Source organism: Anolis carolinensis, chromosome 3 (genome assembly GCF_035594765.1).
Source record: "Anolis carolinensis isolate JA03-04 chromosome 3, rAnoCar3.1.pri, whole genome shotgun sequence".
In the NCBI taxonomy this organism is placed as follows: domain Eukaryota; kingdom Metazoa; phylum Chordata; class Lepidosauria; order Squamata; family Dactyloidae; genus Anolis; species Anolis carolinensis.
The window spans coordinates 285,197,554-285,211,815 of NC_085843.1; the positions used below are offsets into that span (position 1 = coordinate 285,197,554).

At 42.4% G+C, this 14,262-nt stretch overlaps 1 protein-coding gene across 1 annotated transcript in view; it reads left to right on the forward strand.

The window, feature by feature from the left end:
* The window catches only part of tprg1 (tumor protein p63 regulated 1), a 65,332-nt gene that overhangs the window by 23,658 nt on the left and 27,412 nt on the right, over positions 1-14,262 (forward strand). The window contains exon 4 of the mRNA XM_008118993.3: positions 435-611. Coding sequence (XP_008117200.2) covers positions 435-611 — 177 coding nt within the window. The remainder of the gene's footprint in view (positions 1-434; positions 612-14,262) is intronic.

Sequence of the window (14,262 nt, forward strand, 5' to 3'; positions counted from 1 at the left end):
CAGACAATACTGTGACAATAACCCTTGTGGCTCTTCCCAGAAACCCATTATGTGTTCCCTATGTCTTTTCTAAGGTATTGTAAAGGGATTCTGCTAAATGTATGGCTATCCCCTGAGGTCTATAATGTGGGGAATGCTAGGCGGCATTCCAAACAGAGGTTCATTGAAGGCTAGCTTAGAATTAAAAGAGCGGTCAGCATGTGCTCACTGTCTGTCCTAATGGAGCCGCGGACTCTGGGGTTCATATTTTTGGGGTCCAATTTTCTATAACCCTAGGAGTGGCACTCCAAACAAAACAGCATTCCCCAAAGTTCAGAAGGACAGCCAGGTGCCACTGGCTCTATTTCAGAGGTCTCTGTCTTTCTATGATTCCAAAAATGTGAGCTTGCCCTTCCTCAAGTTGACCTTCGTCTCTCTTGACTGCCTTCTTCTAGGATCGACCACTGGAACAACGAGAAGGAGCGCGTCCTGGTGATCACCGATTCCGCCCTCCTCATCTGCAAATACGACTTCATCATGTTGAAGTGTCTCCAGCTGCAAAGGGTCCCGCTGAGCTACATCGACCGGGTTTCCTTGGGTCCCTTCTCTTTTCCGGAGAGGTCACTGGACAAGTGAGCCACATGTGATTATTATTATCTTTGGATTCTGGATGAGGATGTTTTCCAACCTGCTATTGGTGTAGGATAAGCAAATGGAGCTTCCAAAGGTCAGGGCTGTATACCTCTGAATATTAGATGCTTCGTGTGCTAGAATTGGGAATCATAGACTTGGAAGGGTCTCCAAAGGTCATCTACTCTCATGTAAGAATCAGCTTCGTAAGTCAGACAATATTTGAAGACAGACAAAATGGAATGGTCTGATGGATTGAAAAGAAGAATTCTTTTTAAGGGGATATAATGCATCTGCACTGTAGAATTAATCCAGTTTGACACTACTTTAACTACTATGACTCAATGCTATGGAATCCTGGGAATTATAGTTTTGCAAGGTCATTCTCCTTCTTGGCTAAATAGCACTGGTGCTTCATGAAGCTACAACCCTGGAATTTCCACAGCATTGAGTCATGGAAGTTAAAGTTGGGTCAAACTGCATCTACACTGTAGAATTAATCCAGTTTGAAACTACTTTAGCTGCTATGACTCAGTGCTATGGAATAGTTTTGCAAGGTCGTTCTCCTTCTCATTTAAATAGCGTTGGTGCTTCACCAAGCTACAACCCTTGGGTTTCCATAGCACTGAGCCATGGAAGTTAAAGTTAGGTCAAACTGCATTAATTCTGCAATGTAGATGTACCCTAGGACTCAAGGGAAGAATGGGATTAAGCTCCAGTATATTTGGATTACACCTTTTTAATGAACTTCGTAATGGCAAGAGACATTCAAGAGTAGAATCCACCGTGTCCTGTTTTGTTTTTTAAGAACAGCCTTAAAACACCGTGCTAAGTAAATGAAAACTGCTTTACTTCAACAAAACATAAAGTCCAACACACTCAGTGGACTAATGCAAAAGGAAGCAAGGAAGTATTAGGATAAACACAGTTCTTAGTCCCTGATAAATTCCCAAATCAAACAGCAATCTTGCTTCAGACAAAGAAACAGCAATAAATCCTTAGGAGCAGTTTTCCAGATGCAGACTTGAAGCAAGCACAAGGGGAGCAAAGAGTCAGTTTGTTACCAGCAAGAGCTGGCTGCACCTGCTTCTGTTTTATAGCCCTGAGTCCCCTATTAAGATGCTAGGGAAGTTCCTAATTCTGCATTTCTGGCAGCTAATCTAGCTGAACGACATCTCTGCTCCGTTTCCTTTTGCCTCTCCTGAAATGTGGGTAGTAGCAAAATCTCCTCAGATTCGACCTCACCCTCAGATTCATGAACACTTTCTTGCTCTCCTTCCTCTTCTGAAGAAGAGGAATCCCTAACACACTGCTATGTTGGGTCATGAAAGAGTCGCCTTTTCTGTAGGCTTTTAAACAGAGGCTGGGTGGCCATCTGTTGAAAGGGGTTGGATTGTGTTTTCCTTCATGGGATTCCCTTTGGGGTCTCTTCAAACTTTTTCTTTTTCTGTAGGGAGACAACTGGCAGCCCTTGAACCAAATCTGCCCAAACACAGAATGTCATTTGGCTACTTAGGTGCCGCTTTTAGAGGTTTTGAAAAAAAGAGGGAGGTGCGGATGAACTATTTCTGGAAGAATGGGATCCTTTGAAGAGTGTTGCTGGGTGCTTTCGCCCACCTTTCCCTTGTTAAAATGGCCCTGTGGCAAGGCCTGGCGCCGTGGAAGTGGAAGCGGAGCCACTGAGGAGCAATGAGCCATCCCTTCAACTGGCAGCCTCTGCCAGCTTCCACTCCCTAAGTCTTCTGGCTTTACAGTTATATCCTTTGTGGGTAATTATATCCTGTTAGAGGCTTGCTTTTGGGGGGGGGGGGAATACACATATATTAAATAGGCCATCATCATCGTAGTCATAAAAGCTCCTTAGGGGGAAAAAGGTAATAATTACTAGGGATCTTATGAATGGATGCATGGGAATGGAGCCGGCAAGACTAAACACATTCTGGGCTTGGAAAAGCCTTCCTTGTGGTTGCTTCTTCTAACCTCCAAGGCTACAAGTGGTTTTCTGTTCTGCTTGAAGTCCAGGGTATATTTTCCTTGATGCATCCCAATGTAATGCTTTATAGGTAAAACAGTGTCCATTTTCCAGTAAAAGTTCTGGTTGACATCCTCCATTCAGTGAGTATTGATCTGGGCAATATCATGGCTATGCTGATGGAGCAAAGATGTCCAGAGAAAGTGGCCAAAATATAAAGTTCGGAAAGGAAATAATCCATATTTTTTCCTCTGAAAGGATTCTATTTTGGGGTTCAGCCAGCATTTTATATGAGGAAAGTAAAACTTAGGTGGGGCTTGGAAGTCTTCATTTTGATCACTTAATGCTTTTTGATAAGAGGTTCTTCGGCACGTTTAGTGATAAAGCATCCAAAAGTGAAGATATTGGAGTATATACTAATGTGTAGCTATAAGGCTGAAAATGAGGGGATTGCTCCTGAAAAAAATGGACCTTGGCCCTATCAGTGAAATAATACCAATGGGATTCCATACAGGGTTAACTCCACCTGGGGCTATTGAAAGATAGCTTAAGATAGCTTAAAACAATACATTACGAAAGGAGATTTTGCTGGTTGCAGTCATCTCTCTGGTGTCATTGAAAGTCTTTTGCTTCTGATACAAAGCAATGGTTTACACACTGGTACTTATGTCTCGATCTTCTTCTTTGTGAAACTTAGGCTGTCCAAAAGCTTCTGTTGTCTCTGGGACTGGTGGCATATGAATACTACTGAATGCAGGTGCTAAGGATGCCTGTTTGGACTGCCTGGGCCTAGGGTTACTGGACTTCAAGTCTTTGTAGCTCTACTACAAAAAGGAGGAGTCTAGCAAAGGAGCTCTATACAGGCAAATGGAATAGACCAACTAAGGTTGGTCTCTAGGTAGACTTTGTGCTCCACCCAAAACTAATACAAGGGAGGTATCCACACTATTGGGAAAACCTATAAATGGGGAACTAGGATAGGAAAAGGCAGAGCCAAGACTTCACAATAACGAAGAAGACCCAAGCTGGGAGAGGGTGCAGGCAGTTTGCTTTTTCTACAGCAGACTGGGAAAGGCAATATTCAGCATTCTCTGTATCTTATTTAAAAAAAAATATTGCATTTTTAAGATAAGTATACATGTATTAAAGATGAGGGGAAGAAAGAAAGAAAGAAAGAAAGAAAGAAAGAGAGAGAGAGAGAGAGAGAGAGAGAGAGAGAGAGAGAGAGAGAGAGAAAGAAAGAAAGAAAGAAGGAAAGAAAGAAAGAAAGAAAGAAAGAAAGAAAGAAAGAAGGAAAGAAAGAAAGGACAAAAAGAGATACATGCATGCATGAACCTGAATGCATCTATAACTAGATATTGGGTGGGAGGACAAGAAGGGAGAAAAAGAAGGAGAGAAAAAAACAGAAAAAAATTGAATAGGAGAAGAAAAAAAGGGGAAAAAGGAGAAGAATGAAGAATGATAGAATATAAAAAGGTATACAGTAAAGTCTCACTTATCCAACACTCGCTTATCCAACATTCTGGATTATCCAAGGCATTTTTGTAGTCAATGTTTCCAATATATCATGATATTTTGGTGCTAAATTTGTAAATACAGTAATTACTACATAGCATTACTGTGTATTGAACTATTTTTCTGTCAAATTTGTTGTATAACATGATGTTTTGGTGCTTCATTTGTAAAATCTTAACCTAATTTGATGTCTAATAGGCTTTTCCTTACTCTCTCCTTATTATCCAACATATTCGCTTATCCAACGTTCTGCCAGCCCGTTTACGTTGGATAAGCGAGACTCTACTGTAAATGAAATTGGTGGATGAGAAGTCCTCCGGTCCATTCCGCAGGGACGTTGTCTTCTGTTGTTCCTTCCTTATTCTTGGAAGTTTGCAATGCCTTCCCCTTCTTAATTTTTTCTTTTATTTGTTATCTCCTCCGTTGTTTCCTGACTTCCGTATCCATGTTAGAAAAGACTGAACGGTAGAAATGGAGCATCATGCTCCATCTACTTGATGTGGGATCTCAGAATCCCATACGTTGGGGGGATCTGGGTGTTATAATCAAAAAAAATAATCATTGTCTAGGTTAGAAGCCAGAAAGAAGCGTTCCCTGAAAGCTTGAATCCAATTCCAGCAAAACCTCCAATGGATTGAGTCTTCATTGTGTTATGCGAGTCTTGTGTGGAATGGCAAAGCTATGCATCCAAATATGCAACCAGACCTACGCACAAAAAAGGATGTATAAATAGAAGTCTGGGAATGTACATCTTTGTTCTTCCGGAACTGAATACAGATACTGTGTTTTAGACAAAAATGCCCAAAAGCATGTATGGGGAAATGTATGGTTGAGGGCTTCATCCTTTATGCTCTGCACAAGCCATTGTTCTGATGGTCAGGAGCCAAGAGCCTGGTGTGCATCCCTTGATTTGTTGTCCTTGGAATTATATGAATAATGTACCGAACTTTCCTCTTCCTGAAAAGTGGGGCAATCCAGGGCTGGGTCTCCTTTGGAGGAGAGAATGAGAGAAAGCAGGAGACTTAAAGAGGCCTTTCTAATATCTGTTTATTTATGAAGATACAAGCAGTGTATAAGTGGAAGCAAACAGACACACCTTTGTTAGTCCACAGATCTCCATTGATTGGCTTTGCATAACTCATTACAATACATTCCAAGGCTGGAATCTCAGTTTTTCTTCCGTGCCTTTCTGCTCCCTTTGGTGCATCTACACTGTAGAATTAATGCACTTTTACATCACTCACTGTCATGGCTCAATGCTATGGAATCCTTATTTATTTATTTTATTTACAGTATTATTTATATTCTGCCCTTCTCACCCCGAAGGGGACTCAGGGCGGATCACATTATACACATATAGGGCAAACATTCAATGCCATATACACATAGAACCGAGACAGAGACAGACAGACACAGAGGCAATTTAACCTTCTCCTGAGGATGTTCGATTCTGGCCACAGGGGGGAGCAGCTGCTTCATCATCCACTCTGACTGCACTTCCTCATTCCAATGTCGTAAATTAGTTAAACTTGCCTCCCCACTTTTATAAGTGGTACCTTATCTCCTACTTGATAGATGCAACTATCTTTCGGGTTGCTAGGTCAGCAACGAGCAGGGGCTATTTTTTTTTAATTTTTAATTGACAGGTGCTCACCCCGCCACGGGCTGGCCTCGAACTCATGACCTCATGGTCAGAGTGATTTATTGCAGTAGGTTGCTCACCAGCCTGACCCACAGCCCGGCCCCTTGGAATTATAGTTAACAAGGTCCTTAACTTTCTCTGCCAAATAATTTGAGTGGCTCACCAAACAACAGCTCCAAGGATTCCATAGCACTGAGTTGTGACAATTCGTGTGGTGACAAACGACATTAATTCTACAGTGTAGATGTGTCTTCTATATCCTTCCTCAAAGATAAGGGAGCCATCTCTCCAGTTTTTGGAATGCACCAGCAGTCAAAGCTTGCAGGCTCACTTTCATGAGGATCTCTTCCATACTTTACAGTTATAGCAATAGGATTCCCCTTCAAATGCCAAGGCTGCATCCAATGCCATCCTGGGATTTGTATTTCGGAGAGGCATTCAGGCTCTCCCACAGATCATTCTTCCTAAACAGTAAATCCCAGGATACACTAGGACTGAATCGGGTTTAAAGTGAAATCATAGCAGGGCAGTGTCAAAAGTCCTCAAACTGAGATGGTTTTGCCTTCCGAATGCTGGAAGCAGAGACATTTCACGAAGACGTCTCTTTCTTGGGCATGGATGCAATCATTTGGTTGATACTAAGGAGATCTAAGTCTGGCCTGTGCTTGGTCAGGATGCATCCATTTAGATGCATCCATGTCATTTGCTTTCCTAAATTAGATGCCATAGAATCATAGTGTTGTAAGAGGCAGGGAGACATTGCCAAAGCCCTCCAGACAGATGGCCATCCAGCCTCTGTTTATCGGCCTCAAGAGAAGGAAATTCCATTGGACTTCCAGGAAACATATTCCTCTGCCAAGCAGCTCTGACTGCCAGAAAGTTATCTCAAATCTTTAGTTGGAATAGAAGCTCCAGTGGCGAAGTGTGTTAAAGCAGTGAGCTGCTGAACTTGCAGACCGAAAGGTCGCAGGTTCAAATCCCGGGAGTGGAGTGAGCGCCCGCTGTTAGCTCCAGCTTCTGCCAACCTAGCAGTTTGAAAACATGCCAATGTGAGTAGATCAATAGGTACTGCTCTGGCGGGAAGGTAACAGCACTCCATGTAGTCATGCCAGCCACATGACCTTGGAGGTGTCTACGGACAATGCTGGCTCTTTGGCTTAGATATGGAAATGAGCACCAGGCCCCAGAGTCAGACACGACTGGACTTAACGTCATGGGAAACCTTTACTTTTACTTTACCTTACTTAGTTGGAATCTCTTTTCCTGCCATTTGGATCCTTGACTCTGTGTCCCAGTCTCTGGAACAGCAAAAAAACTAAGCTACCCTCATCTCCAATATGACCTCCTTTTTAAACCTGGTTATGATTTCCCCTCTCCACCATCTCTCCATCTCCCCAGATCCCTGGTATGTATAGCTTGAAATCAGTCTTCATAGAGATTCATGGCTTTCAGACAATTTTGATGTCCTTTCTCTGGACATGTTGCAGCTTTGTGATGAATAACTTTTCAATAACTTTTAAAGCATTAGTTCTTTTATTGCAATTTCAGTGTGAGAAGGTACAGCACATCTTTTGCAGAACAACATTTAGGCATACAGACTCTTTGCAACTACATTGGCTTCACAAACAACCTACTGTTACATTGGCTAACAAACAAAGAGGGGTTACAGTTGCACTCAGGATTCACACACATTTCCATGCATCCATCCTCATGCATCCATCCATATATCACCACATCTTTTTCTCCCTCCTTGGATAAGCACCTGCTTAGGCCAGGCCCTGCAGCCTGCCAATGCATAGTTCCAAAACTTCAAAACACCAAAAAGAACATGATTCCAAAATGCACTCTTTTCTCTTCTCATGAGAAAAGGAGCAAGTGTACAGAATCCTGCTTTCCCACAGCAGATCTGACACTTCCATGGGGACACTATCTCTCTCCTTCCCAATGGAGCAGAGCATGGCGGGTGAATGGCGTCTCTGTCTGTCACAATTTCTGGATAGTCATAAGGTCACTTATAAAGCAATACTTTGCTGATGTTGTCCACAAGTTGTAAATGAAGGATAGGCATCTTCCAGCCCAGATGTTGATTCTTTTTTATTGGTGTTGGTAATGCCATAAGCTTTGTGTTGACTTCCTTCTTAACAGTTGTAAACATTTCCTTAACTTGATATAAACATTTCTCTTATCACGGTCACTGTTCTTATCACTGTTGGGCTCGGGCTGTGGCACAGGCTGGAGAGCAGCTGCAATGAATCATTACAATGAATGACTCTGACCAGGAGGTCATGAGTTCGAGGCCCGCTCGGAGCCTATGTTTGTTTGTCTTTGTTCTATGTTAAAAGGCATTGAATGTTTGCCTATATGTGTAATGTGATCCGCCCTGAGTCCCCTTCGGGGTGAGAAAGAAGGGCGGAATACAAATGCTGTAAATAAAATAATAAATAAATACATTTACCAGGCAGGTCAACCTTTTCAGGTCTCATGAGCAACTTTTAATTACAGTTCAGCAAGCAGGTGGTTAGTCATTGCAGGCCTTAATATTTTGAATGGTGCTTCCAAAATTATTAGCTTTCCTTCCTTCCTTTTTTCCTTCCTTCCTTCCTTCCTTCCTTCCTTCCTTCCTTCTTTCCCTCTTTCCTTCCATACAGTTTATTCAAACCATATATTCATATTTCATCTCGTGACAGCTGTCCATCTCTTTCTTGAACTGAACTGGACGCAGGGTTATTCCAGGGCAGACTGAGCAAAGCAGAAGAGAGTGGGACCATGATGTCCCTCGATCTGGATGCAGCCTAGGACTGCGTTTCCTCTGGTGAATGAAAAAGAAAGGCCGCGTTGGAGGAGTGACAACAGATCCAAAGACTCTTGGCTCGAGGCCTCCCTTCTGCCTCTCTCCTGCCAAACCCCATTCCTGACTCTCCCTGGGACAAGCCCAAGCTTGGTGCCCCAGGATGGAGGCCAAGCTGGCACAACGGTTCTGGCCATGTTGTGCTAAGGAGGGAAGGAGGGCACCCTGTCCACGGAACATAAAGGAAACATTGCCTTTGGCACACCTGCCCAGAACACAATGCTGCGGAGATTAGCTCCTTGAAATCCTTTGCTTCAGATAGCAGGTGACCTGAGCCTGACCTGGACCTGGGTCCAAAACTTTTCCAAACTTTCCTCGCTGGTTTTTTTTTTTTTTCGTGTCAGGAGCAACTGGAGTTGCTTCTGGAGTGAGAGAATTGGCTGTCTGCAAGGACATTGCCCAGGGGACACCCTGATGTTTTGATGTTTTACCATCCTTGTGGGAGGCTTCTCTCATGTCCCCGCATGGAGCTGGAGCTGAAAGAGGGAGCTCATCCGTGCTCTCCCCGGGTGGGATTCGAACCTCAGGAGAAGGTTAAATTATCCCCTTAGAAGAAGGTTAAATTGCCTCTGTGTCTGTCTCTCTCTGTCTCAGTTCGATGTGTATATGGGCATTGAATGTTTGCCCTATATGTATATAATGTGATCCGCCCTGAGTCCCCTTCGGGATGAGAAGGGCGGAATATAAATACTGTAAATAAATAATAAATAAATAAACCTGGCAGCTTTCAGGTCAGCAACCCAACCTTCAAGTCATAAGGCTTTTATCCCCTAGGCCATTGGGTGCACTTCTTGGGTTGTGATTTCCCTTTACTTCTTATAAAGCAGGCACCTTTAGCTTGACTTGGATCTGGGTTCAAAAGTTTTGCAGACTCTTAGCTGACTTCTTGGGTTATTTCCAACTGTTAGGATTGGATGCATTTCTTGGATTTCTCTGTCGGGGGCACTTTGATTGCATTTTCCCAGCAGAACAGAAGATAATTGGTTTGGATGGCTCTTGGGGTCTCTCTCTTTGAATTCTAGGATTCTGTGAGTTTCATGCCGTCCTTCAGTAGGTGGCACCCTTCCCTCTCCATAGAGTTGCCTCGGAGTTGGATGCCGGAAAGGGGAATTCCAAGGAGAATGGCGCTGCTCCCAAAAAGGGTTGTTTGCAGTCTTCTACTGGAGCCAAATCCTCCTTCGTTTGCCCTTGAAGATTGCATGACCTTAAATATTCACCCCAGAGAGAGAGAAGTATAGAAATTCCACACCCAGCATGGCATTCGTTGGCTGTGAGTCTTCTGCATGTTGGAAGCAAGGCAGGATTTCTATCCTTAGGGAACCTTGCCCTGGTCATTTTGTGTCCACTGTTTCAGAGTCTCGTTTTTTAGATGGTACTACACACCAGCTAAATTAGCTAAATTTAATAAAAACAGCCCCAATAAATGTTGGAAATGTAATAAAGAAATAAGCACTTTCTTCCACCAGTGGTGAAAATGTAAAAAAGTTAAAGAATACTGGAACAACATACATAAAGCAACACAAAAAAATTAAAAGTAAATTTTCCTATGATACCCAAAATGTACTGTTAGGCTTTACAAACGTGAAACTGAATAAAAATCAGGATAAAATGCTCTTCCTTATAGGGACAGCCACAATACTTGTTTTAGCTAAAGTTTGGAAGCAAAAAAATATACCTACTATTGAAGACTGGACTATAAAATTGTTTGATTTAATACAAAACAACAGTTTGATACAGAAACTAAGAGATGTCAAGGATAAAACAGATTGGTCTGGTTTCAATGCTTTTACTCGAAACGGAGGAAACACTCTCATAATAGAACTATCCAATGTATATTTTAGACGTACTAAAATCTAAAGAAGGAAAACTGGGAAACACAATGGATAATGACGAATCTACAAAAAGTACTTCCCTAAGAGGACAATGAGAAGTCCCTTTATTTTATTTTATTTTTCGTTTGTTTGTTGGAGTTTTGTTTGTTTATTCTTCAGCACCTTTCCCTCACTATCCTTTATTCATTATGTTTTCCTCGCTTTCACTGTAATACTACCTTTAACATAATAAAAATTATTTTTTAAAAAAAGATTGTATGACCTTAAATATTCACCCCAGAGAGAGAGAAGTATAGAAATTCCACACCCAGCATGGCATTCGTTGGCTGTGAGTCTTCTGCATGTTGGAAGCAAGGCAGGATTTCTATCCTTAGGGAACCTTGCCCTGGTCAATTTTTGTCCACTGTTTCATAATCTCGTTTGCACCCATTGGAACCCTTCTCGAGATCTTTCGAAAGGAATGTTCTGAATGTCCCATTAAAAAGAGGCAATTGCAGAGAACTGTAGTTTGGTGAGGCACTTGTTCTCTTTGGCAGAGAATGTGGAAGATTTTGTAAATTTACAACCCCCAGGATGTCGCACCTCAGGATAGCTTCACCTTGCTGTAAGCACCAAACTACACAGGCTGTAGTCTTTATAGTTTATTAAAGAATAGAAGATAAAAAGTTCTTAAAAACAAAAGTAAAGTTCCAAAAGATAGTTACAATACAAAGCCTTGGAGCATAATTCAAAGAAGCACCAGCAATAAACAGAGTCCAATTAAAACATGACAAAATCCCAAGACCAAAAGCTGCAAGATAATCCAGGAGAGAACTTGTTACTTGGTTAGACGGAAAGTTGCTCTGACAAAGGTTTGTCTCCAAACACCGTGCTTAATACCCTTTGCAAAACATGAAGGCATTTCTTTGCCCTCTGACCTCTTTCTTATTAGCTATTCTCACACTCCTTCAAACTTTGAATTCCAAACAATCAGCTTGATCTAAGATTCCTGTTTCATCAAAGTCAGGCTGCTCGTCAGTGTCCTGAGAACTGTCCTCCTTTTCCAAATCAATTTGCACCTGGCTAGTTTCAGTATTAACAACATCATTCCTTGCTGTGGGAAACTGAACTTGCACACCTTGTTCCTCATCTTCTACAACAGGGACATTTTGAGTGTGAACCTGAAACCCATCATCCCCATCAGAGTCAGTCTGAGACTCCAGCTGAGTCACAACACAGGATTGCAAGAGCAATGAATCATTGCCGACAAAGTGGAGTCAAACTGCATTCATTCCACAGTGTACACAGTAGATACACCCTTAGTTCAGGAAGGGAGCCATATCGTCCTTTAGATGTTATCCAATTACAAGTTCTAGGGGACCTCTTGAAACTCAGCTCCTGCTTTGAAGAGCTGTTGCTATTAGAGTAGAAGCTATTAGTTAGGCAATTGAAAAAATTAGCTTTCTCGATAGACTAAATTAGCTGGAGATACTACTCCCTAAGAAAAACAAATGCAGAGTTTGGACACATTGCTCTTTTTTTTACTACAATTCCCTCCAGTTCATGCAACCTGTGGAATATGGGCAAACATTTTAAAATAGCTCTCCACTTACAAATAAATATTGCTAGCATGACGTAGTGGTTTGAGGGGTTTGAGTCTCTGTCCAGCCATGAGTCTGCTTTGTGGAGAAAAAGCAGGGAATAAATAAACACAAACATAAACAACAACAACGATAGGGAAAGGCAGTTGTAAACCTCTTCTGAAGAAATATGGCCAAGAAAGCCTTAAGGGATTGAGAGTGGGGCTTGGAGTCTGGGTTTGAAACCTGTTTCAGCCATGGAAACCCATTGGGTCACCTTAGGCAAGTTGGGAAAAGTAGAAGAAATATGGTCAAGGAAACCCTAAGAAAGGCAGAGTGGCCTATTGCTTTGAGTCTTGGACTCTGAAGGCCAGGATTTGAATCCCTGCTTAGATATGGAAACCCAAGGCACGCTCTCTCAGCCTCAGAAGAAGACAGTGACAAAGTTCCTTTGAAGAAATATGGCCAAGAAAACCCTTGGAGAGAATCACCCTAGGTTGAGATTGACTCAGAGTCCCTGGGCACCATTTGTAGAAGTTTAAGACCTGCTTGCACATCATAAAGTTGGTTGGGAACCCAAGGGTCATGTAGTCCAATCCCTTGCAATGTCTGCCTTGACTTCCATTCATGCTGGAACATCTTTGCACTGTTTTGTTGCCTTTGGACATTATTTCTGTCTGGAAAAAAACCTGTCCATTGAAGAGCAGGACCCATTGCAACTTTGACCTTGATAGCTTTTGGTTTTTTTTTTTCTGATTTGGCGACAATAAATCAGAAGATCGGGTCTTCCATTGGAACGTCGTTCTGCCTGCGTCACCTTGAGCGTGTTGGGTCTTGATTCTCAATGGGGCGCAAACCTCCAAAAGAATCAAAATGCACCCAGAAGCGAAATCTCTCTTCATTCTTTTCCTGGTTCTTTTCTGACTGAAAGCTAAAGAAGGAAGGAAGACAAAAGAAGAGAGGGGAAGCCAAGTTTTGAGAAGATGATCTAGTTAAATACCCTCTTTGCTGATTCCAGGCAGGCAGCACCTGAGTCACGTTGATTGTTTAGGGTGTGCTTTTCGTCCCTTCGGGGGATAGGCGCGTCTTGCCAGCCCAGCCCAAGAGAGAGGCAGGAATGCCAAGTAATCCATCCAACTGACTGAACGCAGGTCTTTCCCCCTGTATGCTTTGCAAGGGGCCCAGACTTCGAATCGCTCTAATATTTACTGACTATGTGGAAAAATGGCTGGTTTGGAGAACAGTTCCATAGATTGCCAAAAAACCAAAACAAGTATAGCATTGTTTGAGTGTTGAATGACACTTTGGAGAATGAGATTTGGGCCATGGATACCTATTGGGTGACCTTTTATTATTATTATTATTAAACTTTATTTGTACCCCGCTAGCATCTCCCGAAGGACTCGATGCGGCTTACAAAGGCCAAGGCCTCAACACACAATATAACAATACAAAACAAAAGGCAAATTAAAAACAATTAAAACAGTATAAACAACAAGCAATAAACAATACGCTAAAACACAATAAAACTGGGCCTTGGAAGAGTCACACTCTCTCAGCCCAAAAAAGTGCAAATAGGGTCCTTTAGTCAGTCTGGATTCGTAAGTCCCACAGTATCTTTGCGTGCTCATTCTCCAATACTTTTGCAGGTTTGTGATCCCACCAGTTCTTTGCTGCTGGGAGGTGGTACTTGAGGCATAAGTTCCAATGAATCATTTGGGCCACATAGTTGTGCCTCTGTTTGTAGTCTGTCTGTGCGATTTTCTTACAGCAGCTGAGGATATGATCAATGTGTTGTCGAAGGCTTTCATGGCCGGGATCACAGGGTTGTTGTATGTCTTCCGGGCTGTGTGGCCATGTTCCAGAAGTATTCTCTCCTGATGTTTCGCCCACATCTATGGCAGGCATCCTCAGAGGTTGTGAGGTATGGATAAACTAAGTAAGGAAAGGAAAGAATATATATCTGTGTAGAGTCCAGGGTGTGGCAAGAGTCCTTTGTCACTGGGAAGCCAGCATTAATGTTTCAGTTAATCACCCTAATTAGCATTGGAAAGGTTTTTGTCTCTTGCCTGGGGGCATCCTTTGTTAGTCATTAGCTGTGCTCTGCCCTCAGAGTGCTGGTTCCCATCCACTGTTTTGATTTTAGAGTTTTTTAATACTGGTAGCCAGATTTTGTTCATTTTCATGGTTTCTTCCTTTCTGTTGAAGTTGTCCACATGCTTGTGGATTTCAATGGCTTCTCTGTGTAGTCTGACATGACAGTTGTTGGAATGGTCCAGCATTTT